Source organism: Anser anser (genome assembly GCF_964211835.1).
Source record: "Anser anser genome assembly, chromosome: 2".
Classification (NCBI taxonomy): Eukaryota; Metazoa; Chordata; class Aves; order Anseriformes; family Anatidae; genus Anser; species Anser anser.
Window position 1 is genome coordinate 129,153,211 of NC_139721.1, and position 27,599 is coordinate 129,180,809.

Consider the following 27,599-nt stretch of genomic DNA (forward strand, 5'->3'; position numbering starts at 1 on the left):
TGTTCTCCTGCTAAAGATTTCTATTCTGATTGCATATTCAGCTAAAGGTGCCCAGGCTAATAACTGCAAGAAACAACAAAAATCCTACCTTGTCCTCACGTATCTTGCTGTAATATATGTGTAATTTCTTCCATTTTCTACTTGCTGGACAGCAGAAGAAAGACCTATGCTTTAGAAAAGAATTACTTTTCAGCTCCTCTGCAAGCTCCTTCCTACTGAAGTAAGGCTGTACAAAGGAAAAAGAGAAAGATGAAATCGTATTTCGGAGCTTCACGCAGTTCTGTTCAGCAGTGCATAAGGTCTAGTCTTATGTAGTTAAATATGTAATTGTATCAGTAGGTGCGGACAAGGGAGGAGAGTAATTAGCCAGGTGCAAATCCCTGAGATTGAATTGTTCCTCAGCTGATTCACTGGCCGTGGACAGCTGGCAGAATTTCCATATATCTATAAACCGTATCAGCAAAGTGCAATTAAAAGTTTAGGAGCTTAAGCAAAGAAGATTTTAAACCAGGAAAGGTTCCTAATTGTGTTTTGGGATTTTGAAGCAAGATTACAGGCTTTGTGGGCATAGGGGAGAAGGGTATGTTGGGACAGATAGTCCGAAAATTCAGTAGTGTTTTTACTGCTTACTCCAGTCGCTGCAGAGGGTGGTGGGGTGTCAGCTGTGGTTTTGCAGCTATGCAGATTACAGCACAGCTCTAAAAATGGAAAAGAAAGAGGCGCTCAGCTTTTCTTCTCATTTGAAAAGTATGATGCTTCGCAATAGCTGCTATTTAGGACATGAATGGCTCCAGTTTAGCAGCAGCTCGAGCAAGCTGCTCGTATTCTTACTGGGTGGTATAACGCAGCAGTTACTGCTCTTGGGTAACGATATGCCTTTAGACCTTTAGGTGCAAGGAAATACAAAAGTTGCCTGAGAGCCTTTGCAGCCCAAGCACAGGTCATTCCTCATATGCCCTTTATTTCTAGCTGGGCAGCATCTTATAGCTAGCACTGCCAATAACAAGTTTCGGTGTGCCTCCCCCCACCCCGTTCTGCACTTTGCTGGCTGTGGGGTAGGTGGTGATGTGACTGTTACCTACTGGCCTGGCAGCCCATGCCCAGATGTAAGAGAGGCTTGCAGCCCTCAGAGTGGGGGCTAAACCCCCAGCTCACTGATTTCATTAGGAATATACACCAGAAAGGCACTTTTGAATGCGTCACAGGCTTCTCAATTTAGCTTACTCAAGTAATTTACTGCTGCTAGGAGAAAAAAAAAGCCTTGCTGTGGTGGGGGCAGTGGGAGCTCAGGTCACGGACGTTCAGGAAGATGTGAGTGGCCATCCCTTCCTCTCCCTCCCTTCCCATCCAAGAGCTGCTCTGGCGCATGTGGCAGGATTTAGCTCTGGGCAGAGTTTGCTTCTGCAGGCAGCTGTTCCTGCTCTTCTCTGAAGAGAAAAGCGACAGGTTATTGCTGGGAGTGCTGCCGGTCTGTGGGCTTCTGGAGCTCGCCCCCAGTCCTGCTGCTGTAGGAGTGATAGCAGATTCATTGGCATCGGCTTACTGCCCAATCCCTGGTTCTCAGTCGAAATGTTAGAGGAACAACATGTTCAGGGTGTGGTGTCCTTACAAACTGATGTGTAGCATGCCCGTCTTTCCTTCTTTCCTTCTTTCCGTCTTTCCTTCTTTCTGTCTTTCCGTCTTTCCGTCTTTCCTTCTTTCCTTCTTTCCTTCTTTCCTTCTTCTTTCCTTCTTTTTTTCTTTTTAAAAAGCGTTTAGCTTTCTCTTAGATTGCTTTCTCAGAAACACAGGGTAATGTGCACTCTCTATAGGCAGCAAAACGGAGCCTCTTGGCATGTTCTCCACAGGACCCTCATTTCTCAGCAAGCATCTCTGCACTAAAGCTTTCACCAGCATTCCCTCCTGGTGAGCTCAAGCTGCGCTTTCACGGATGGTCTGCCTTCCTCAAAGGACTGCCGTTCGCTCTGTAAATGCAATGCATGAGCATCCCGCGGGGCCCCTCGTTCAGGATGGCAGGAGCCGGCCGGCTAGGCCTGGGCCTAAAACTGCTGTTTCCTAGATGGCCGAGGGGGAACTGGGGCTCAAAATGGAGTTTTGATTTGTTGTCCACTGGGAATATGGAATAGAATAATGGAATTACTTTGGTTGGAAAAGACCTTAAGATCACCAAGTCCGACCATCTGCCTAACACTACCAAGTCCATCACTAAACCATGCCCCTTAGTGCCACATCCACACATCTCTTAAACACCTCCAGGGAAAGTGACTCCACCGCTTCCCTGGGCAGCCTGTTCCAGTGCCTAACCACCCTTCCCGTGAAGAAGTTCTTCCTGATATCTAATCTAAACCTCCCCTAGCACAACTTCAGGCCGTTTCCTCATGTCATAAAGTGAAAAGGAAATGTCTGATGTGAAAAGGAGAAAATGAAAAACAAAGAACCTTGAATGGACTGTTAAAATTCTGAATATGCCTACTTCAAGTCTAAGTGGACTATATTCCACCCCTTTCACTCATGTAAAAATGTCAGGAAGATGGAATTGTGGCTCCTCTCTTGCTGTCCACTGTGTTTCTAAAACAAGTCTTTTCAGACTAGTACAACCTCTCACATTTTTCTGTCAACTGAAAAATGTGGTGCCCAACGAATCCCATAGCTTTTTCCTGTAAAATGGATTAGGTGCTGAGCTGCTTGGGGAAATTAACTTTGTCTGTCTTTGTAGCGCTGAGTCTGATGGGGATCTAGTCTGTGGCAGGGCTGGTAAGCCCTCCTGTGGCTCCAGTAACTAATGACCAACTTCACCTGAATTTGGGAACAGAGCTTCTTGAGTCATGTAGGGAAAGTAAATGACAAGTGGGGAGTCAAAAGAGCCTAGTCTTCATACAGTGCAGAGGTTTTGGGTCAGATATACCTTACCGTCTTTTTCAAGCTATGATGCTGGGGGCTGTGGTTTGTGGCCTACAAGTGGGCAGGTGAAGCATGGATGGTTTTGGGCTACTGGTTCAGAATGAGGTGAAATACAATTATTTTTTCTCAGAAAAAGCAGATGATCTGGGAGAGGGGAAATGTGTCAGCTGGGTGGTTCGCAGGAGGAAACATCTCATTTAGGAATTAGAGTGGCAGAGATAACAGGTTCCTTGGGCTCGGATGTGTTCTGGAGGGCATAAAATGGGGTATATATATCTGCTGATTTTGTACGTGCTTACATTTTTACTTCATAATTTAAACATACAAGTCAGAAAGTTCATACTACTTTAGTTTCAGGTTTGTGGTATGTGCTATCTTTTTTTTTTTTCTCTATAATTTAAAAAGTTTTGTCCACAAACTCTATTGTATGTGAACTGCTTATTTGTTTCTGGCACTGCAAGCTTGTTATGACCAGGTTAGACAGGTATATTGGAATTTGAGACACTTCTGCAGCACAGTGCCAAACTCCTCTCTGGTGAATATACTGTTTGCAAAACTCTCTAACTGTAATAGTGCTTACAGACTTGTCAAGTAAAACAAAAACTAATTTATAGTGATTTTTTCCCATTCTCACTTGTTAATGTGTTAGAATAAGGTTCTTAATTAAGGCAATGAACCTACCATATGTGTTAGGTTTCCTAAACTTCAGTTTTGCTAACGAGTAAACAGTAGTAAATAAGCTTCTAAATAGGCAGATCAGCTTCTTCTCTGAGATGTCACATTCCTACAAGGTAAAACTGTTGATAACCATTTTATTTTATTTTATTTTATTTATTTGCCTAAGATGCACAGAAGTTATTTTAATTTCAAATGTGGGCTAGACTAAAAATAACTATGCAAGCTTGCAGTTGTAATTCTATCATTACAAGCAAATTGTGCTCATAAGCCTGGGAAAAATGAAAATGGGATATTTGTATTTTTATGTTATCTAAATATTTCATTCCTTTAAAATGCTTGCTTTGACAGAAAATAGATGAAAAATCTGTATTGAAATATTCAGCTACAAAAAGTCTACTTTTTTTTTGAGAAGTTTACTTCTGTGTTAGCGTCAGTTATAATACAGAAAACAAGCTCAGTACATAAAGCTATTTGAAATAATTTGTCATTGCTTTTTTGGTCAAGTGTACATTTGAGATGCATATGCATCTACATTATATCTTCTTTTGAACGTTCTTTTAAGCAACTACAGGCTCACTTAAATAATGTCTTTGTAAGGGACTTGATGCTATTTTTACAGTATTTCCAGTTATTAATTCAATGAAGTGTTGAACTGATTAAGAAAATCCCATTCGTTTATAAAGTCATCGTCTTAACAAAACTGTAAAAGTGTTGTAAACGTCTTTTCACCTCAGCAACACGAGGAAAATATTCTCTAGGTTATACTGTTATTTTCATAGTCAGATGAGAATTGCAAATTGACACTAATGTTCAAAGAAAATTGATGATTCTCTAATGTGTAGAGACCAACTGAAGAATAAAAATCCATTTATTCAACTGCATAAATTATATTCTTATCTGGGGCTATTTCAGTACCTCAGTGCATTGGTGGGGAGGGAAGTGTTTCCTAAATCTGGTAATCCCTTTACAGATTAATGTATGTATTAATAAGAGTTACACGCTGTTTAAAAGTATGAACGTACATACAGCTTGAAAGTATTGATTCTGTGACTTAGCCAATTCAAGATGAAGGAGCTATATCATAGCAAGGCAGGTACATTTTCAGAAGGACAACAGATATTTAAGGACAATTTTGTTAATTTACTGGGCACTAACTTTTGTAATCAGTGGTCTCATTAAGAAGACGGATGATTTGCTCACTGAAGCAGGTTCGTGGTCGTGCTGAGGCTGTTAAAAGGCTTACAAAAGAAGATTAACGATTTAGAGCCTGGGGTTGTACAGATTACTCACAACTGAAGAATTTCTTGAGGAAATTCCAGCCATGAGACATCAAGGTTACTTTAGGGTGCACCTATCTGTCCAGCTGGCCGCCTGCAAAGCATGGAGAATGAATGTCAGGACATGCCCAGAGCTGCAGTGGTCATTAGCTCGGCAAAGCAATGTCCTCGCGCTGATGCAGTCATTGGTTTGGTTGTCAGTATTCAGGGCTTGGAAGAAAAATATTCTTTAAAACAATATATCCAATGAAGTCTGAATGCAGAAGGTGACTGAAATCTGTGCTTTACTTTTTTAAAAAAATCATCACTGCTTTTGTTACATCGTCTCTGTCTGGGGTAGATCGATTAGGTGCCTTGAGTGTAGATTTACTGCTTTTGGCTCCCTCTTATTATAATGGAGGTTATTTTGTATCTGCAGCAGAACTGTGGATCAAATGGACATAACAGCGATAGCACAGTCTGTGTTTGTGGGAACTTTTGTGGCTTAAATAGAGATGAGATGGTATAGATATCTGAAATCATTGAAACGGAAGGAATTTAGCTCTTTTCCTTCATATCTCTTTGGTCCTACAGCGTTAGCAGAGGCAACTGTACCAGGGAAAGATGTTTGCAATTTTGACTTTGTAGACTTCAACTAAAAGCCAAGAAAAACAAACAAAAAAAAGTCAATCATTGAGTCAGTTTATCACTCTGTCAGTTTATCGCTCTGATTAAGAGTAAGTAGTTAAGAGATAGGTGCATGCTTGCCATGGAGGTAACCAGAAGTTCAAGTCTCTGGTCTGAATGAGGAGGAACAGGGACACGGATTAGTTCTGTCATGTTCCGGAGCATGTCCTGTTCCTGAAGGTTGATCCTTCATCTGCTGGAATGAATACGTAGCCCCAGGTGATCACCTGCTCCGGGTAAGCCAACCTCTTTATCTTTTGAGAAGAAAGGACTTCTGCATGTCCTAGGATCTTTTCAGGGTGGAACAGGCACAGGCATCTTTTTGAAACGGAAAAAGGTGAACAAAGTTAAGGAAACTGCTCAGATGTAGAACAGGGATTGCTTGGCTGCTAGAAAAAGTTTTGTTTCAGTCTGTTGAAAGGCTTTTTTTTTTTTTTAATAAAAGTATTTTTATATTTTTATTTACTATATGTTTTTAAGAGAACTTACTATTCCTTTTGTTGAGTCTGCTTAATGTGGCCCACGTTTTGGATGATAACGCCCGATTGCCAGCTGTGCAAAGAGACAGTGAGGTGGTAAGGTCCTTCTTCCTGTAAAAATCCCACAGTGAGGGGATTCACGCTTGTGCTCACATGATGTGCTGTGCGTGTAGGATGGGAGCATGTGCAGGACACTGGGAAACTCACTCTTTTCCTTTGAGTCAGGTCCTGTATTCCCATAATACTTTCTTTCCTCCAGATGCTTGGCCTAGTGTTTAAAAGAAAAGAAAGCCTAATTTGTGCCTCTTTGATTTATTCTGTAACATTAAAGGACTTTGTATAGAAGGAAATTCCACACGCACATTTTGCCTGCTGGGCTTTCTTTGGTGCGGGGCGATGACTCACTTCTGCATGTGACAATAGCTTAGCTAATGGGGCGGAGGGGGTAAAAAGGGCAAGTGGTATCCCACAGGCTAAAACTGAATGCTGGGAGTCCCAACACTTGGATTTTATTTTTGACCCTATTGGTTATTTAATATGTAACCTTCTCCAGGTCCTGTCCCTTCTCCACCTTTGTTTACCCAGATATAAAATGGGGTCCTGAACAGCAGGACCTTGAAGGGGTGCTATAAAACCTGCAGTAGTTAGTGTTGATGGATTGCTTTGAGATCCTTGAGATAGGGTTTGGGCATCCCAGCAAGCTGAAGGCGGGCTGGACTTTGAGCTGCTGAGGGCCAGGGAGGATATATCTTACAAACCCGAGCAGGACAGCAGCGAGGCCAGCAGCCGCAGTCACTGCACAGCCTGGGGTTCCTTAGGCATCGCTCCAGCAGCGGTGCCGTCGCCAGCAGTCCTGCCCCACACCCCGTTCCCAGCCCTTTCTGGTGCTGCTTCGTGAACAGGCACGGGGAATAACCCTGCTGAAAAATAAAATACATGAACCTCCCTGGTGGGGTTATTTTTCAATTGGATCAGTTTCCTACATGGCACAGGGATGGGGGTATGGGGTGGGAGCAAGATGCAGTGACTGAGACGATCCTCCCTGGCGAAAGCTGCCCCGCTGCTGACGGCAGCCTCTTCATGACACAGAGCTTGAATACGTTCATACTGTTTGGGTTTGGGCCCTCTGGTTATGCACCCTGGAACTTTTCCTTTTTGTGAACTGTTTTGAAGTTTTATCCATCTGCATAATTCCCAAATCTTTTGCCAGCCCAAAGCTTTGTAGCGGCTGGCCGTATTAGCTCTTATCCTTTTCTTTATTTTGTTCCCAAGACTCATTATTACTCATTTGTGTAGAAACAAATTGCATGAACCACTTACCTGCTTATGTTTCTAGACTGTCCAAACACATAAAATCAATGTCATTTCTTTTCCTTTAGAAAAGTAGAGACTACTAGTTTATGAAATCAGAGCACCCACTGTAATGTTTTCCACATCTAAATTTACTGTTTTGTCCCTTTGTTTTTATGATCAGTGCATCTGATGACATTCCAAATGTTTTCTCCATTTTTCTGACTCATGACATAGATAAATTCCCAGTTATGCTGATAATACAGTGGGTGTATCCTGCCATCTACTTCTGTACAATTAATTCTATGCTTGTCCTGGGAACTCTACGTAGGAGAAGTGCCTGGATTTCTCAGTCAGATTAAGGGGGTTTATTATCTAAATTCAGGAAGACTAAAACAAAAAGTTGCTAGTGCTTTGTATATGTACCATGCAAACTTAAATCAGAAATTCCCAGCAGTTTTTGAAGTTCAGGAGTAGTAGTTTTTTCCTTCGCCTTTCAGTGATGCAGAGCTTTTGAGTCACTCATTGCTTTACTCTGTTTTCTCTTGGAATTGAAACCAATCAAGGACATCTGGCTTTGGCTCACTGGCTCACAGTGTGGACCTGGCTGAGACAAAACAGTGAGGGTAACTGGAAAACTGTTGCCAAGCCAGAAGTTGATGGCTGTTCACCACATCCTCCTCTCTGGAGAGCATCTGAGATTTGGTAGCCTGTCCAGAAAACATTCATTTAAAAGGATTCAGGACTTCTAGTCTCCTTTAAAAAAAAAAAAGTGTATATATATATATATTATTTATTTTTCCCTCCCTCTTATTCTCACAAATATATTCAAGAATAACCTTCAGCTTCACTGACATGGAGATTTGGGCCAGTAATGCTAGTGTCATTAAACAGGTAAACATGTTTCCTGCAGACTGACAATGTTTGTACATGTCAGTCTGCTCCTGTTTTGAACAGAAATTGCACCAGAACACATTCTGCAGTAAGAGCTGCCCTCGCAGAAGTCGGTGTGGTTCCAGTGGCAGGATGCCCCAGCCTAGGTGAGGTCTCCTTTGATTGCAGGTACTGCTGTGCTGGCACCACAACCCTTCCCAGCTACCAGAGCAACCTATCTTTCTGCAGACATCTGACAGCCTGTGTCACGACCTCACTGGAATAAATGCCATCAGCATTTGTTCCTGCAGGCAAGATCACCTGGAGCATGCTGGCGTGAAGACTCAGCCTTTCCATTTCATTCAGCTGCCTCCCCTTTACCAGAAGTCAGCCTATTTGCATCAAGGGCTTTTTGGAAAAAGGGCAGCTCAAAAGTGTATGTCACTGCCTCCATTGCTGAAGCCTTCTCCCTCCTCCAGAGCAAGAAAGGAAAGACAACTTGACCTTGCATTTTTTGCATTTTTTTTTCTACAGGATTTATTTATTTGAATCATGATACAACCCTAAAATCTGCAAATCTTATCCTTTTGCTATAGCTCTTCTGTCACTCACTGTGCCTGTCTGCATTATAAAACTTAATTCAGCTCCTGCTGATGTTAATAGGTGTTTTTCAGTGAGAGCTGGGTATAGCCCTTGGGGTATAATGCTCCCATCGCCTTGTAGCCTTGGAAGGTGGTGGCATTTTGCAATATGTGCTTGACACGGTCACCTGTGGAGAATGCTGATTCGGTAGCAGTTAATACACCACTTGCATTCATTTTTCTTGGTTGTATGTGGCAGCTCAAAGAGCAAAGGAATGAAAACCCAGGCGATTAGTGGTATTTTTGCTGACTGTCCTCCTTTAAATCAAAGCAGGTATTCCCCTCTCCTTCCTTGATTAGTGTTCCTATTGCTGTGTGCAGCACCTTCTGTATTCTAATTCACAGCATGTAAAAATGAGGTCTCAAGTGCATATGCATGGATTTCATCTTAACTACCCAGTGAAAAGTTTAAATTAGATGTTTCATCTGGAAACATGAAATAGGGTTTGAAATTAGCAATGACCTTGCAGCCTTCCTCGAGTTTACTTTCTGATACCACGTGGCAAGCAGTTCCCAGCTTTTTGGTCGCTCAGTGGAAGGGGCACATCAGCATAGCGAATACTGCAATATGTGGGAGCGACAGGCAGTGCTGCTTGAAGGAAAAAGTACTTTAGCCTCATTCGGTGACTTGGAAAATAATAGAATGACCTAACACAGGAAGATCAGGAATAGCATCAGGTATTTCCTTTAAAGGCTTACTGGAGAGCAAGCCTTAGATGGATTTCCAAATTCTCTTCTGAGGTAAGCCTTGAGCAGGTGATGATAGTGATTTATACAGCTTTGCTTGGTCAAGGAAGAGGCATAGAGCCCAAACCCCTTTGCTGGCTGTGCATCAGCTCTGTCCCCTACACATCTGGCTGACTCTACTGTCTCACTTGGAGCAGCAGATGGAGAGCACCAGCCCTTCATTCTTCACCGTTTTCTCTGGGAGGTGATGGGAGCAGTCCTGGGCATGCTCTGTCAGGAGCAGCAGTTCTGTTTTGCCAAGTGCTGGGAAGAACCAAGGAGAATCTGCTCTTTTGTTAGGGTAGGGAACTAGCACTGAGTGTGAATGTGCATCACCTTTTTGGTTTGGTTGAAATATCACAGTTCCTCTTCCCTTTTCAGAGGTGCTAATACAATATCACTTCAGACTTTTTTAGCAAACACTTTTGTTATGGAAAATAAGGGATTGTTCACCACAGGAATCTTAAAAATATATACGTGTATAAAACTACAATAGTTATATCAACTAAGTGTTTGTAAAATATGTTGTTCAGCCATATTTAGCAGGCTAATGGAGAGAACAAACATGGTCAGGGTCAGGGGAAAAGACCCTAATCAGAGTTGGCTGGAGTGAAGAGGACAGAGTTTTAATTCTCACATGCAAAGCATTGCTGTTTAGGTTTCAAGCTAAAAAGCAGACACATTCAGGTTTCCTCGTGTGGATGGCACGTGGCTGGAAAGTATACTGACACTCTGGCTTTGTCTCCCCATCTGTGCAATTTGAATCTTTTCAGTGGAATCAACAGATTGATTCAGTCTGTCTAAATAATCAGTCTGTACACAGTACCTTTAGCGAGCTAATCATTGTGCTATATTGATTTTTTTGGGCTCCCTAGATTCAATGAACTTGTTTAAAATAAGCAGGTAGCTTCTAAACAAAACTCCCTTTGCAGTAAGTTCTTTAGTCCCATTCCCCACAGAGGCAGAAGCAAGCCTGGGGTGGAGGGTGAGGAATGTCCTGCCTGCTTTATTGCTGGCATCAGAAGATTTTCCAGAGGAGTTTGAGCAGTGCCTGATGCCCTGCTGGGAACCCAGATAATTGCAGATGATGGCATCCTGCATCTGAGACCTTTCCTAGGATTCCATTAAGGATGTGGCAATTTTCCTCCACCAAGGAATTTAGGGTGCTCATGGTCCCCGGTTCTCTCTTCTGTAGAGATGTGTGCCAATGTTTGCGCATGCTGTCCATATTTATTCATTAAATAGACTGCAGATCTTGCCAAAAGCAAAGATGATTGCCTACAAGGAGTACTTATGGAACCTTTTTATTCACACTATAGAAATAACCAACTATTTCCCACAGTCTCAGTTTAACACAAAGAAGCCGCTTTCTCCTTGTGATCTGTCTGTTGTGACACCCCTCTCGTCTTTATCTCTTCAGATCATACCATTTTTTCCTCTAGGAGTTTCTGAAAAGTTTCAATCTCCTTTCCGGTTCTTCAGAGCAAACCTGAATCTCAGGCTTTGCGTTTGAGACCTGCACAGACCTTTGTGCCCCTACCTCAGGGACGTCAGGGCTGTGAATGTCACCTTTCCCTGCTCTCTCCATCCAGTGCCTGCTGCTGGAAGAAGCGATACGTGCAAGCTGTCCACTGGGCTGCCGTGCAGATAACCCTTTGTAGGTACACAGGGCCATAGCTGGCTCCCTGAGGAGGAAGGGCTGGTGGTGGAGCTTGGCCACCAGGGGCTAGGACCTCAATCAGGTACTTCCTTAAAGGTGGCCTTCATTTTTTTTTATTTTTTTTTTCAGAGGAACAGCCATAGCCTTCATTGCAGGAGACCTCTAAAAGTTGACTGCTTTTATTCAATTTCGGACATTTTCCTTGCAGTAACCTATGCAACCTATGCAGTAACCTATGCTGGCACTGGAGGAACACATTCCAGTCTTACAGCAGACAGGTGGGCACCTGCACTAGTTTGTGAGGGACCCGTAGCCATTCATAAAACAGAATTGCTCTGTTTTTGCAGAGCCCTGGGTGGCTGTTTGTAACTCCTCTGCTCCCAGTAACTCCTCTGCTCTCACTCTTGCACCCTTGGCTGTTACAGATGCCTTTATGTATTCGTACAGATATGTCTCTCCCATGTTACGAAAGTTAGTTTTCTACTGTGCAGGGAAAAAGGGTATAATTCCACTTCACCGTTTCCTCTGCCAGCAGCTGTTAAACTCCAGCTAATATTTACCCGTTAATCAATTGACACGTACTGTTTTCATTGCAGTGACATGAAAATAGTAAATATTTGTATTAGACAAAAGCTATATAGTAAATCATGCATATGTCTTGTTCTAAAATGTTATTAGTTTTTAATTTGTGTTCAAATTTTGTGTTCAATCTGTAGTAAGGATCCCATAAGAATGGAAATAAAAATTACAATAATAATAAAAAAGCAATTTAGTCATCAATTATTGTAGAAAATCATGTCTTACCTGCAGTAAGAAGAAATGAACGTTTGGCTTTCCAGCAGAAATACCAACAAGCTGTAAAAGTTGGCTGACCATTATAATGTGAAAATTAACTATAATCTCACAAAAAATTGCATTTGCAATTTTCCTTGTAATTCATTAAAGCTGCGGTTTCCTGTGTTCCAATTCTCTCGTGCATGGAAAAGATCTGCGTCATATAGTTGGGTGCCCAGCCTCCTTGAAAAAAGATCCAATTGATTAAGAACCTAATAATACTTCCTATTGTGGCTAGGCTTCATTTTGGCAATTTTGCTAATGCAGCACAATTTGTAGTATCAAAATACCCGTATCACTTTTGCTTTTGTAGCAAATAATTTGTTCCAATCCTTTTTATTTTTTTTCCCTTCTGATTTTCCATGCACATGTTAAGTGCTTGCTATAGCAAAATTTCTCTTTGCTACCTTAGACAATATATTTAATGAACTTTATCTGTATTGCATTGTTAAGGGCAAGGAGCTAACTCTAAATAGACTGGGGCTTTTATGAAAATGAAAGCCACGAAGAGTTGCTTCATCATGGGAAATTGCTGCCAAATGTCGAGTGAGCTCTTGCTTTCCTGGCAAACACAAAGTAGAGAAACATTTTCATTTATAGACCCTATCATCTTGACATTCTGCATCTTGACTTCTATTGCTTTACCACTTTTTAGTATATGAATGTTTTCCATCAAAATGGATTGTTATGAATACACATATTTAAATAACAAATGAGATAAAGATACAGATAATTAGAGGCTTAGATAATGCTGTATAGAAACATTTTAATCAGATCAAAGAAAAAAATGCATTTTACTTTTAGCATAGTCTGTTTTTTAATAAGCCAAAGCCTAAAATCTGATGAATTGGCAATGATTTTGTGATATGATATTCAGAAAGAATGCATCCTGAATACCAAATGAATGAAAGTTACTGTGGACTATCATTGCTGTTTTTCATTTTGACCTTGAAAACTGGGTTAGCTTTGTATTCTGCACATTGCTAACCTTGAAGCACAAGCAATTGGAAAAACAGTGCTGAAGGTTAGCAATACTTTTGCTACAGTTATCATAGGGGAACAGTTTATGGCGCTGGAGGGGAATTGTCTTCAAGGTCTCCGAACAGCCTGAAAGTTCTGGTGATGACAGCACTTTCAATTATCATTATCCTAAAAATGTCCTTCCGTTCTAGTGAAGCCTCACGTAGCTAAAAGGAAAGGTGACTAGAGGCCGGCATTAAGTAATGTCACAAGGATGGACACTCCTGAGAAGCTGCTAATCAAACCCTTTTGCTGCTGTGCAAACATATCCACATTCAACACAGACGTATGACAGCATGAAATATTCCTTGGTACAGCATTGTTATGGTAGGGCAAGTGAGTAGCTATGTGTAAAGGTTATAACTCATATGCCAAATAACTGCCCAGAAGACGAAGGTCTTGCACTGGCCCAGTGCAAATTCTGAGTGTAGATGAAGAAATGGGTTTGCAGAGGGATACTTTCCTCTGGGATAAATAGAGGTATAAGACAGAGGGGAAAAAAAAAAGTCGTAGTAGATCTTTACGAACATTAGACTGTGATCACTTGCATGTGATCACTTGCATTTCAAGGGAGCACAAGAAACCGTAAACCACTTCTGTTTCAAATCATCTGAAATTAAGATTCATTTTATTAAGAATCTAACATAAGCCTAGTGTTTTAGATACATAAGATTTATAAATTTTGTCATTTTTTTGTTGTTGTTGAATTATTGTGGGCTCTGTCTTTATGATTGCAATCTCCTAATCCTCCTATGGCTATGTTAAAATTTAAGGCATCCATAAGGCACAAGTCCTTCTGACCTAGTGCTGTAGTTATGATGATGCATAAAATAAATCATTGCAATTACTGAGGCAGTCTCAAGCACTTAGTAAGTCAGGCAATTGCTTCTTGAAACATGACTGAACTGAAGAAAGGATCATTAGTTATTTCCCTGGAGTACTTGGATATTGTAACCCTCTCCACAGGGTTCTATTAGAGAGTTAAGACCTGGTCATTTGTTCACACATCTCATTTTATCTTTCTTTTCCTCAAATCCTCTCTGACAGCTGAAGAATTCTAGAGCATGTCTCTTCTTCACCTGTGGCATCTCCTTACCTGTCAAAGTTCAGGTCAAACAGCAAATGGCCAACCGGATGGGAAGAAAGAGCCCAGCAACGGCAAAGAAAACAGGTTTAAGAAGTTATTACTGGCATGACTTAGGACATAGGGTGACTTTCTGAGACATACAACTATAAAAATAATTTCCTGAATAAGGAGGAAGATGTTAGGTGAGATATCAAGTTTATACACAAAAAGAGTGTAAAACTGTATAAAGATATATAACTTTTATAAAGCTATGGAAGTCAGGAAGGAGTCTAATCCAGTAATGGGGAAAGGGGGTCAGAATCAGAGGTACATGAGAGTATTTCTTGGGTGCTGTCATAGGTGTTGGCAGTGTCTGGGGACTTTGTGCTATGCTGTCTGGTGGCGATGGGATGTGCTGTGAGGAGGAGAATGGGATCAGGAGAAGATATTTGTCAGTGGACACTTGCAGAAGCTAGCAAGTGGCATTGTGCTATTGCTCTCTGTCTCTTCTTACAGGTGACACAACTTCAGGTTGCTCAGGAGGTCAAGAACAAGGAGATATTTTGAGGGAGGAGGAGAAATCCAAGGGAGATTGCTCAGGAATCTGGTGTATTAAAAGGATGCAGAGGGAGCCTTTTTGGGGCACGATAGTAGTTGGAGAAACCACAATCGGAGCCCAGAGACTGATGGATATTTAGGTGTTTTGTGGATGTGACTGGCAGTAGAGGAATATGGTTTGAGGGGATTGTTCTGGAGAGAGCTATCTTTGTCAAGGGTTGAGAGGAGAGGAGGCCCCCTCAGGGAGAGGCTGTATGTTAGCTGCTGATAATATCAGAGCCTGGAAAAGCATGCAGCAGCGTGGTTCAGGACTGATTCAAGGGTAGATCAGATGTCCTTGTTTTGGGGGTGGCAACATCCACGAGAAGGGTGGGGCAGATGGCTGGAGGCAGTAACAGCTTCAGCTGCCCAAGTGGGATGTGCTGATGCTTGTCTGTGAGCTCTTCACTCCATCAGGAAGACTTTTTTCTAGTGCTATTGTGAATGGTCTCCTGGTGCCAAGGACCAAAGTGACGTTGAGAGGTACACTCCACCATTTTTCAAGTTTTCGCAGTTTTGATTGAGGTGCATCCTAGCGAAATATTATTTTTTTTTTTTCCCAGTATTCCGTTCAATTCTAATGACTGATCCAGTTAAATTATCCCATGCAAAAATAACATTTTGAATTACTTGTACCAACTTTTTGCAGGAGGGACAGTGCAATCTAGACCCTGGGGTTTCCATGCATGTTCCTCAACAAAGGAACATTGTGAGGACACACGGGCTGTCGTATGAGTGTTTACTCAAGATGCCTTGCATCTCATTGCAGATACCACGTGATTTACCAGTTGCCATGGTAACTATGCATTTTTCCATTCCATAACTTGAATAAATGTTGAGATTGCCTTCGGTATAACTAACTTACCTTCCTCCTATAGTTGGACACAATTGCATTATCTAAAGGAAGCAGAGAGGAGACTCCCAACATTCATACTGAAACACATTTTTAGAACATATAGTTAGTTAAGAAGCAGATGCATTATTCTGTCTGGAACAAAATAAAAGTAACTTAATATCTGATTATTTAAAATCGTAAAACAGGAGAAATATAAAATGTTGCCTCAGTGGGATAACTAGTATTGTTCTATATTTTTCTGTGATTGTTATTTTTTGTGATGTTTTAGATTTTTTCGATACTTTAAAATTTAATTAATTTTATCATTTTAAAGTATTATTCTTTACATAGGCACACAAGAAAGCATTTTTTCTCCTTTTCTTTGTTGTAAACTTGCAACAAAATTTCTTGCTTGTGTGTTGTAACCTTCACTTTTGAATGAATTATTGCTCACAACAGCTGGTTAATTGTTAACCTGCTCTTACCCCCCCTCCCCTCCCAATTCTTTTATTTTATGCTTTTTGCTAAATGTGGACAACAAATCTTCTAGCAAAGGAAAAGAAAATAAAAAACAAAACCTTTATTTTGCCCTTGTTCATGTATGTAACATTTTTTTTTTAGATCTTACATGGAAGCAGCATGATTTCTCTCATTTCTGTAGTAGACTGTGTTGAAGTCAGTGAGCATTTTATCCCATGTAATAGATGCAGAATCAAATCTCCTGTTATTAGATGGAAGGATTGAGCTTTATTTTTCCTTCTACCCCATTTTTCATTTCTTTTTGACAGCCTCCTTGTGTGTGCTCTACACATTGCTGTCTACTTAGGATACATTATCAAGTCTGCAAGTGATTAGAGGCTTATCTATTTTTGAATGATTTAGATGCATGAATTAATTAAGCAAGAAAAGAACTATTATAAAGCATTAGTAAAAAGAGTGGCCATTCCAAGCTATTTTGGGGGGAGATGAAACCATCATCCAAACCCAAGAAAATTATATTCATGGTGATTCATCCTTTTTTTTTGAAATCATAGCGTTATATCCAACTTAGTTGGAAAAAACACCAAAACACAGGATATAAACTCTAGTTTGTGACTTTTACTGCTTGGCTGGAAGTTAAATAAATTGGTTTTATTTTCAACGTTAGCTTTGAATTCTTTTTTTTTTTTTAACTGCCTTACTAAGTGCTTTTTCACGCTCTCTGTTAGATGCTCCTGTTAAATGTCAGTGCATTTGAGAGAATTTTGAAGCTGATGAAAATAAGCTCAAGCTTTATTTAGTATTCTCATTTTTAGAGATTATCTTTTGCAAGGTCTGAACCAGGTACTGTCCTTTGCTGAGTATTCGACTGTGAGAAATCAGCTGCTTCCTTCTGTGAGCACAGGGGCTTCAGAAAAGGATATGTGCCTTACAGTGATAAATGTAACAAACAGCACCTCAGTGTAGTAGGCAAGTTGTAATCTTCCACGTTTGGATTTCTGGCTTACAATGTGGATAGCATACATATTTATTTTTAATAAAAAAATGAATTACATCTTTTTAATATTATTATTATTAGAATAATAACATTGTCAACATTGAGACGTGCTATGGACCTAAGGTAAGAGAGAAAGGTTTCTCTGGTAGACAGTGACAGGATGTCAGGTTTTTAAAACAATATTTTAATTCACACCAAGTATAAACTGGAGTGATAGGCAAAGAAAGAGATTAACAATCTTGTCTGTTTGACTTAGAAGCTGTAGGTACCCAACACTGGTAATTAGAGCACTGTAAAGCTGACAGCATCATATATTTACTGCTATATCTCCTCCATTCCTTCAGGAGACCTTATTTATTGCTACTCCCATTATAAAGGTTGTAAAGCCTTTGCACATGTGTCCTTACCAAGGTGAATATTAGTCTACAGTAATAAATGCAATCAACTAATATTAGTTATCTTCCGCAGTTTTCATGGCTGTGTGAAAGCTGCATGTGGACTGCCTTAGAAGCTAAGTTCCACCTCTTCTGGATGTTAATCAGTTTGTTATCTAATTCCCCTTATATCTCAGTAATTCATAGAATTTCACCCTTCTGATGTCAATATTATTCTCAAGTAGAGCTTCTGTATATCAGTTGTCTTTGGTTTTTCTTTCCCTAAGGCACATGGTAATAGCAGTACATAGTATGAATCTTGGGGTATCTGGGTGAATTCTGCAGTTCTTCCCTCTTCCTAGATAAGCAGTACTTCAGTCAATATGTTATTTTCCTTATGCATTTCACTGCAGCTCTAAGGCTTAAGCATCTGCTGCTACAGCACTGGAAGACACTCATGTCAGCAGCTGGCGGGTTGAACTTTTGCTTCAACTCTAAATGCAAGGCAGAGATTGCATCTGGTGCTAGGATTTTTGTCCTGTAGGAAGCCTTACATTCTCTGGGAAAAAAAAAATCCGATTCAGGTGAAAATAATACAGTTGCAAAATTAGAGGAGAAATAGAGGTTTAATTCTCCTTCCATGTACTCTGGAAGCCTTGGGACCAGGTCATGCAGGCTCCAGCTCCAGGAGCAGTGAGCGGCTGGGGAATCCAAAGCCCTGCCTGCCTGGGGCATGTGGCACGCGTGCTGGGAGGCTGGCAGCCTGGTTTCTCTTCAAACTGACATGTCCTGGCAGAGTTTCAGTTCTCGGGAATCCACATTTTTTCAGTCAGAAAAAAAAGTTGTGCTGGAAAATGTCCAGCCAGCTCTACACCACCACATTCATCGCAAGGCAACTGGAAGAGATAGTTGGCATCTGCCCCTTTTATTCTCAAGTCACATTAATTTGTCCTGCTATATTGCAAGGTGTTTTTTTGTTTGTTTGTTTGTTTGTTTGTTTATTAGATTGTTTACAAATACACGTGCTCTCAGCCTCCAGCCTCCAATTCTTCTATATTCTGGTGTTTTTGAAATAAGTGCTGCCCTGCTGCCTGTGAGAGAATGATAACAATATAAATACTGTCTAATGCCTTTTGTCTTTCTCTCAGTTCCCCCCTCCTCCTTCTACTTTTTTTTTTCTTTTTCCCCCTCATCTTTTGTATGGTTACAGAGGGAAGGTCTCCTAGGTTGTCCTTGCCGAGGTGGCAGCACTCTGTCAGGCTGTCAAACTTATCTCCTAATAGCTATGAAGAGTGTGTGCTCAAAGAAAGGGAAAACCGAAATGCATAGCCTTCAGTTGTCTCAAAAACACATTTTTCATTACCCAACAAAGAGGTGCGGAGGGTAAGGCTATGGTATCATTACTTTGGTGGTTGTGACACCAGTAATGCTTTCTTTCATGTTGTTTTAGTAGGTATGATCTTTTTCCTACTTTAGAGGTATTGCTTCTTTGTGTTGAACCCCAATCCATAAATATGTTTTAGCCTCAAATGGCAATAGTCTGAGGTAACAGGGGCCAGACAAGGGTACAGAGAACTCAGCTTGGATTTGTTGTTGCTAACCTGCTGTGGAAGGCACCTTTTCTATTGCTCCTTTTGTCTTTCCTGAACTGTACAGATTTTTATGTTTTTAAGTGGCCTACACAATGAAGCCCCAATATTGCTTGCAGTGGGACCACTGATTGAGCTTGGGAACATAGGCGACTGAGGCTTTTTTGCCCCAGGACCTTCCTGCTCACATAAGGACTTGCATTTAGCAGTGCCCTATCCCCATGAGCGGTTTCTTTCTTCTCAGTGATAGGAAAAGCAGAAATAATCCTACTCTCAGCAGTTTTGGGATTACAGGCAAAAATTGAGTTCCTTGATGTATGACTGTGTAGGGATATTAATCTTTTCCCTGTTGCCTGTTGTCTGTCATCTCTGTTTTACCAGCAATATCCTTTTGACCCCGCTACAAGGGTAACTTGTTATTAACGTTGTCTTTGCAGCAGACGCTCAGTATGCAGATGACAGCTCCAACAATTTTTGTTACAGGGCTTATTCGGGGTGTTATTGAATGTGATACTCAAAATTAGTTTCAGCAGCAAAGGATTTTTTTATTTTATTTTTTTTGTCAAGATGTGCCTCGTGCTTGTTTCCCCATCACTTGCAAAGTGGAGAAATTCAGAGCAGGTTCTATTCAGCAGAGTATGGGCTCTTTGTTGTGCATTGCTGAGACAGATAGCTCAGCATGAGGCCACCAGGAAGTTTTGATATGATCCCTTTGCTGGGCAGATGGTGTTTGAATCATTTCAAGTGTTTTGTAGTTTTACAGACTGGTCAGAAGTTGCCGAGAGTTAAAATGAAATCACTGTATAAGCCATTTTAATTTTTTATTAGTGGATTTCTGTTTCTCCCAGTATGCTGTGGGTTAGCACACGGCTTCAAAAGCAGATTTAACACCTGCACAAAGAAACAAAAATATTACAGTACAAAGAAGAATGGGAGAAAAGTTCATGAGATGACAAAAATAATAAAATGCAATGTGAGTATTCTATGAGCTATACTTTAGAGTGAAATAAAATAGCATAACCTTTTGTACATTTTTTTTATTTGTAAAAATGGTTATATGAAAAGCTGCTTTTGATATTCCTGCAGTCCTATGAGGCAGTTTTTCCCTTGAAATTTGGAAAAAGTGGCGGTCATACAACTGACTACAAAACAGGCAGTCCCATTTAAAATGTTTCCTGCTGTGATATTTTAAGTAGAGGTGGAACAGTAGCTATGTTTTATTTCTATCTTTCGAGAATAAAGAAAGACTGCAGAGAAAATATTTACTGGTCTCCTCCATATATAGCTCAGTTAAGATGTGCTGGTGACTTTGAAATGCTTTTCTCCTGCTGTAGTTGAAAGTGAATCAAGCCTATTAATGGGGATATTGGTCTCTCGAAACTCAGTGACATACTGCAACACGTTCTGAGATGTATTATCCACAGAGATCAGAGATACTGTAGTCCATCTCCACTTTAATTGTGATGTGTTCATTTCCATTTTCCTGTCAGACAACAAGGGATATCCTGTAAAGAATAGGGCCATTTTTGTACATCTATTTGTACTTCGGTGACTTTAAATCTAAATCTGCACTCTCCACAATAACAGATTCAAGGGAAAAACATAGCAAAGTGTAAGCAGGCTTTGGTCTTTGATAGATGCTGTCTGAAAGAGTGTCTCTTATAGGAGAAGCTGTTAATAGGATGGCCTTTTTTTTTTCTACTTTCTTCTATATAGGTAATGTAAATAGGTTCGTATCTTATAGCTAGGACTAATTTCATTGTATACTACTAGCATTTGCAAATGCCTCACATTGTGAAAATCCATTTTCAGTTGTGTATGAGATTGTCAAACCTTATCTGCTTGTTCTGAAAGGTGTCTGCCTCAGCTTTTAATGAAAAATGTAGCCAACATGGTTCAGCGGCTGCTAAGAGTGAAGTTAGATGTAAATACCATTTTGCTGTGCTTAAAAAAAAAAAAAGCTGAAGTTTCTCTGAACAGCTCTTATGCCCTTGTACTTCTGAAGTGGGATTTGAAATCCCTTTGGGGAATAGTCTTTGGTGGTTTTTTTGGTGGTGGTGGTGATGTTTTTTTGCCATCTTCATGATTATCCACCCCAACTGGCCAAGTTAGAGGCCAAAACCCACAGTTTGCACATGCTCTGTAAGGAGTTTCTAGAGCTTTGCAGGTTAATATCTGAAGGTTCAGTAAGCTCTGAGCATGCTTCAACCTGAGCTGTGAAGGGTTTTCTTCATAGCCCTAGCTCTCAGCAGGTAAAGCCAGGACCTACTCGTAGGACGTGATGAGCTAAAGCAGCTCCAACTTTTTTGTGTCTGAGGTAGTTCTCAGGGAGTGGGTTCGGGGACTCTACGTCACACTGCAGAGATGTGCTTTCAGCCTTGGCACTGGGTAAAGCAGACAAGGGCGTTTTGTCTGAGCTTTGACCCAGGACGACTCCTTACCATATATTGAACAAGACAGAGCTGTAGTTGGAACAGGGCAGAGGTGTGTTTTTTTTAAGTATTTTTCAAAGGAGCTAAATTAAAGAATAACAACTAGTGTTTCCCTGGTTTTGGACCTGATTTTTTTTTTTTGACCTTGTTCTGGTAACTTCTCTTTTGAATGGGTAATATGTGCCAGGAATTGATTACAACAACTAAGCAAAAGTCTACCTGTCCAGGAAAACCATCAGTCTGCTTACATGAGGATCTTGTTATTTGGTGGCTTTTGGCCTGCTTTTTCACCTACTTGAGCAGCTTCCCTGCACTTCAGTGGAACCTTCTTTACCCTTGTGTTTCCAAGCCCCTTCCAGCATTTCACATGTCTCACACAGAAATATTTCCACATGGGCATGGGACGTGTGTGCAGGGAAGCTCCATGGGTTTGCTGAGGGAGACTCCTCTTCAGAACACAAACAGCCCTGGGAATCCTTCGTGTTAGGCTTTTCCTGTGCCTCTCAAGGGCATGCCCAGGCACCAGCATCAAAAGAAAAGAGGCAGAAATGATCAGCATTATCTGATTGTGTTGAGTCAGTTTTACCGAACCGTGCTGTGAAAACAAAATGTTCCTGCCCTCCTAGAGAAGGCAGTATCTCTGTTATTTAATGTGATTTTGAAGCAGATAATCTGTGTAAAGTTTGCTTTGTTGCTTATTGCCCAAAGATTCTTCTCTTTGCTTTTGCTCCCTTGTGTGGCAGCAGGAAAATCTGTACATAGGCTGGATTTTTGGTGTTCCATTAATTTTATGGATGCCTTTATTCAGTTTCTCTCTTAATTTCTGTGTTACTTTACCCACTGAAATCAACAATGTGAGAGACTCTCTGGACCTGGGTAGCTCTGGATCAGGTCATTTTATTAAAAAAGCAGGTGTAGAGATACAGAAGTTGTTATGTCATTGGGAAGTGCGTATTTTTCCTTGCTAGCTGGTGGTGTTTCAATATAACAGGTGCTTCATTAATGGCTAAAATGAATAAAATATTTGCGCAGATTTCCTGTCCTGTGGAGGAGTTATGTCAAAATGAAATTTCTACTGAAAGGAGCAGGCTTCTGAACAGCCCGTGTCCGTTGCAGAGCACTGTTCTTTTTAAGAAGGAGTGGGCTGCCAAGAGCTGTTAGGACGTACAGTAGCTTTCCAACTCTATTTCTAGCAGTGGATGTTTCTAGTAGCTAGAGGGACGGCAGCACATTCTGTGTGTTGGTTCCTGTTTCGATTAATTACAAGTCCAAACTAAGGAATTTAAGAGACACAGAAATGTCCTTGACTGATATCCAAGTTATTGGCTGCTTTGGCCACAGATCAGGTTTTTCCATGCCAGCTGCAGAAAACACGGAAGTCAAGAGTCTTCCCTGATGAAGCTGGCACACCAAGGTTATTTGCAACGCTGTCATAGGTACCTCTGCTTTCTTCTACTTCAGCGGTAATTCAGAGGGTCATATTCCTACCCATGCAAAGCGTAACCTGCACAAGTTAAGGCCCGCTAAGCAGGAGTCCCAGTGTTTCATTCCAGTAAGCGTATAAATATTTATACCACCCCAGGCTTCCTTTCATGCTGAAAAAAAAAAGGTAGTGCTTGTCTGCTGTTAAAATATATTACCCGGGAGATAAATGGCCTATCTCCGTAGGAGAAAGATAGATGAGAGCACTGGAAACTTGACCGTAATAGTGGTCAAAAGATCTGCCAAGTCCAGAGGGCTTTCCTGCTTGCTCAAAGTGCCTGCCAGTAAGTAGCATAGAGGTTGATAGTGGTGTGTTTAGCTATCAAGAGGTGAGATGATTAATTAAAAGCTGTAATAAATGTGAAATAAACATTCCTAGGATGTGTGTAGCGTAGGAGCAAATGGTGCTTTTGAAGAGAAAACTGAGGTATGGGAGAGTCTGGGCAAGTGACTTGCTCAAGGCCACGTACAGAGGGAGACAACGATTAACCTCTACAACACCTCTGGTGTTCTTCACTCTACTGACGTGCCTCTGCAAACCCACAAATGCAAACATAAAAATCCAAAGTAAAGTAAATGCCAAGGAGGCAGCATCAGGAGGCTCTGAGCTGAGGTGCCAGTGTCACCCACCTGAGCCTGAGCTGTGATTCTGCCACTGAACTACAGCAGTGCCCTGGGGTGGCCTCTCATCTTTCCACCCGTAAAGGGGGAGAGATGGCAACCCTGAGCTCCTGTGCTCCTTCGAGGCTGGTGCAGGCTACTTAAGGCTGTGTAATGGTCTGGAAAAGTGCTGGCAGGTTTCATTGTTAATTGACAGTATGATGAAAATGTCACTTGAGTCAGCATGCTGACTTTTAGGGACTCAGCTAGGGTGCTGTCTTGCTCTTCGATACACGCTGCTGTCACTTGGGGGCCCCTGGCATCCTCGTCCTCATCTGCCACTGGCTGTAGATGGAGCACGCTGAGAGCAGCCTGGTTGTATTCCAGCAAGAATTAATTATTTCACAAACCATTCAGGATTCCAATAAATGAAGCATGCCTTTATGTCATTTCAGAATAATATCGGTAGTGAAATCAGAACTTGTAAAACTGGGAGAATACATAGCACTTGTCTTTGTGCTTTGCTTTGTTCAGGTTAATTGTTGTTGCTTGCAGTATGATTAAAGGGCCTGGCTGAACACAAAATTATGTCATGCATAAGTAGGGTTTTAATGAAGCAATAATTCTTCCCTTAAAGTGAAATTATTTATAACAGATGATAGCCAAATAAAGAAATTCCCTATCCCTCCCCTTTTATGGAAATAATTATTATAGGTAATGAAAATCCAAATTGAACCTGACTGGCCTTAGTTTTGCACACTTTTTGTCCTTCCTGATAAAAGGGGTTGTTTTTTTACTCTTCCTTGAAATTGATAAAATGGGTAAGGACAAAAAGAAGAGCCTTATGAAAATCTCACCACTGGGGTGCTGTACGTAATTAATTTGCATATAGTTATCCAAGAGGGATTTTTTTGGGAAATAATTCTTCTTGGTGGGATGTTAAAGCAGGAGCACTGTCTCCCAGAACAGACCATTGTAAACGTCCTTTCAGTACAATATAGCTTTCGCTCTCCCCGTGCTCGCTGTTGACTTGCAGCCAGCTGCTCCTATATGTAAATGGATATGGATACGCTTAAAACCCATTCCCATATAGATGCTTTGTACGAACACAGCAGCATCCTTTCACATGCGTGCCCCATATATGCTGCAGTTTGCCATGTCAGTGAGCACAGGGAGATGAGTATCGGGGCTGTCTTAGAGGATGCCAGAAGTAAGACAGAGAGAAATGGAGAGATGTATCTATTTGTATAAACCCCCTTGTTACTATATGGCTTTAATGCTCTGATTCTTGTTCTCGCGCTCCTCTTTCGCCGCCTCTTTCATTGCAGCTTTTCATATATGTAGGCAACAACAACAACAAAAAAAAACACGGCTGGTGAAATGGAAGATTACAATTATGCATCAGTATTCCTGTACCGTGTCTTCTCAGTACTGTCCCCTGGGAGCGTTACAATGAATATCTGACATTAATTGGCTCGGTACCTGTATGTCTGACCTTGCAGAAATTTCATAGATCAATTCTACGTGTTGTTTACTGATAAAGAAAACTTCTTCAGGGCAGGGGCTGCATCTTTGGACATGCCTGCACCCACTGACAACCAGAGGTGGCAGTCAGACTAAACCGGGTCTCAGAAATAAAATGATCGAAGGGGGGGGCAGTAAAGGGGTTTCTCTCCCTTGTGCTGCCAAGATGTGTTCCTCAGCAAATTTCAGGCTACTCGCAGTCTTGGTCGCTGCTGGGTACTGTGCACTTGACACACACGTGCAGCAGCAGCAGCCTCCTGCTCGGCAGGGCCAGCCGCTTTGGGTGCTGGGGGCAGAAGGGGCCGGGCCCTCAGCCGAGCCTCAGCGGGACCTGCTGCCTGGCGGCTGGTCCCCGAGTTAAAAAGTTGCCCTAAAAGAAGGAGGGAGGGTTGCCCACGAAGCGTTTGGAGAGGGGCTTTTGTTGCGTGCCTACCCCACCGCTTTTATTGCCTTTGTTTCAGGGCGGGAGGGAAGCTGTGCACAACGCACACAGCCGGCACCGGAGCGCCGGGCAGCCCTCGGGCTCCCGTCCCCTGCTGCATTTGGCCGCTGGAAAATTAAATTTACCCCACCTCCGGGGCACAGAAACCCCACATCCCCCCGGGAACCAGCGCAGGGCGCTGTCCCAAAGGGACCCCCCGCCCCCCGTTAACCCCATCCTGCCATAGGGGCCGAGCCCCTCGGGCGGGCGCTGACCGCGACCTTTCCCTTTTTTTTCTCTCTCCCCCCCCCCCCTTTTTTTTCTCTCTGTGTCACGGCAGGCGGAGGATGGAGGCGGCGGCGAGCGGGCTCGGGAGGAGGCCGGCGCGGCGCTGGTGCTGCGGAAGGTGTGGTCACGCAGCCCGGCCCCCGAGCGGCGCGGGAGGTAAGGACGGGGCTGAGCCGGGCTCCGGGAGCGCTGTGCCGGGCCGGGCCGGGCCGGGCCGGGCTGAGCCGGGCTCCGCTCCGCTCCCAGGCGGCGGCGGCCCCCGGCCCGGGGCGCTGCGGGGCCGTGCGGGGCCGTGCGGGGCCATGGGCAGCGGCAGGGCGCGGGTGCCCGAGGCGCTGGCGGGGGAGCGGCCGCTGCCCACCTTCGACGTGCCCTACTTCAAGTACATCGACGAGGAGGACGAGGAGGACGAGTGGAGCAGCCGCTCGCAGTCCTCCACCGAGGATGACTCCGGGGACTCTCTGCTTTCCGACAGGTACGTGGTGGTGGCGGGGACGCCGGAGAAGATTTTGGAGCATCTCCTGAGCGACCTGCACCTGGAAGCGGCGCAGGACAAAGACACCGGTAAGGAGCGAGCCCCGACGGGACCCCCGGCCCTGGGGAGCGCTCCCGGGACGGGAACGGGGGGGAACGGGGGGGGGGCGGCCCCGGGTACCCGCGGCTGGAAGCCGGCTGCAGCCTTTTGGGCACCCGCCGTGCAAACCGGGGGAGCAAAGAGAGGGCAACGAGAGCCTGCGGTCACCGGGAGGCGCAGCTCAGCAGCAGGCGGCTTGTGCATAGCTTGCTGTTCGCGGCTGTAACCGCACAAGATGTGCCCTGAGCCCTAAAGCATCCCCCGGACCACTCGGTGAGCGCTGCAGCCTCGCTGTGCTCCCCCCGAGTGCTTCGGCACGTTTTCCGTTTCATAAAAGCGGCTTCTAAATTTTCTCAGACGCCAGGATAACTGCGTGTGCTGCCTGATGCTTTCTACTCGGGTGTCTTCAGCCGGAGCCTGTAATTTGTTCCAGCCTGGAGCAATTATTATATTGATCGGGCTACTTGACATGCAGTTTAATTTTCAGCTGGATCTCTTGGCTATACGCACAGCTTGCTGTCACCAGGGCTGCTGTGGCAGTTTGTCAGAAGTGCCTGCAACATGCAATTCCTAGCTAGTTTGAATGGAAGTGGCCGGGCTGCTGAGACTTGCAGAGGTCCCAAAATCACCAGGCTGGTGAGATTTGCAGAGATCCCAAATTCTGAAGAGCCAAGGAAGAGCTGGCTGGAAATAGAGCCCGGAGTTTGACCGTTCCCAACAGGGTTAAAATGCATACTCCTGATGCCTGTATATCTCTCCCTCTACAAATGAGATTACCGAGAATAAACACAATTTAATCCTTTTAAGTGACTGAAAATATAAATAACATCTGTGATTCCCAGAGGAACGTCAGGACTGGGTCCTCAGAACAAGCCATTAGTTTAATGTGGGACAATAGGCATATTCCTGGCAAAGATGAATGGATGCCCCGAAGAAATATATAGAGTGTCTGGTGGCGATATTATTATGATATTCCTAGTGCTGCTTTTGTCTGCCTAGACATTAATATTTAGTGCAGAGAGAGGCTCTGATTGTTTCGCTTCCAGAGATGCGGTCAGTCCAGCTCTGTGATTTACTTGAGCCAGCTCTTTGCAGCGCAGTGAGGGTCCTTCGTTGACCCCTTAAGGTCAAATGTTAGATGCAGAATAAGTTCCTCCATGAATGTTTATCACCTGCACATTGACGGACATCAGCGACCCGCCCTTATGGACTGCTCCAGCTTCTTTTGTAAGCTCATAATCTTGCCGGAAAACAATGAGATTTTCACTAGTGTCCTACATTATATTTCAGGGGTT

The 27,599-nt window shown here is 42.7% G+C and overlaps 1 protein-coding gene and 1 long non-coding RNA gene across 6 annotated transcripts in view; one reads left to right on the forward strand and one right to left on the reverse strand.

Annotated features, from left to right (window-relative positions):
* Window positions 1-27,599, forward strand: part of RAPGEF5 (Rap guanine nucleotide exchange factor 5) — a 161,342-nt gene that overhangs the window by 71,762 nt on the left and 61,981 nt on the right. For 2 of the 5 annotated variants that reach the window (XM_083824523.1, XM_083824525.1), the window contains exons 10-12: window positions 15,358-15,504; window positions 25,783-25,886; window positions 26,206-26,294. In XM_083824523.1, coding sequence (XP_083680649.1) covers window positions 15,358-15,504; window positions 25,783-25,886; window positions 26,206-26,294 — 340 coding nt within the window. Of the gene's footprint in view, window positions 1-15,357; window positions 15,505-25,782; window positions 25,887-26,033; window positions 26,295-27,599 lie in introns of those variants that run through there. The other 3 variants (XM_083824524.1, XM_083824526.1, XM_083824527.1) reach the window with 2 other exon arrangements.
* On the reverse strand, window positions 3,787-8,238 carry LOC310894446. Its single transcript, XR_014579910.1, has 2 exons — window positions 6,012-8,238; window positions 3,787-5,840 (listed from the first exon to the last, which is right to left on the reverse strand). It is a non-coding gene; the product is annotated as an uncharacterized lncRNA (long non-coding RNA).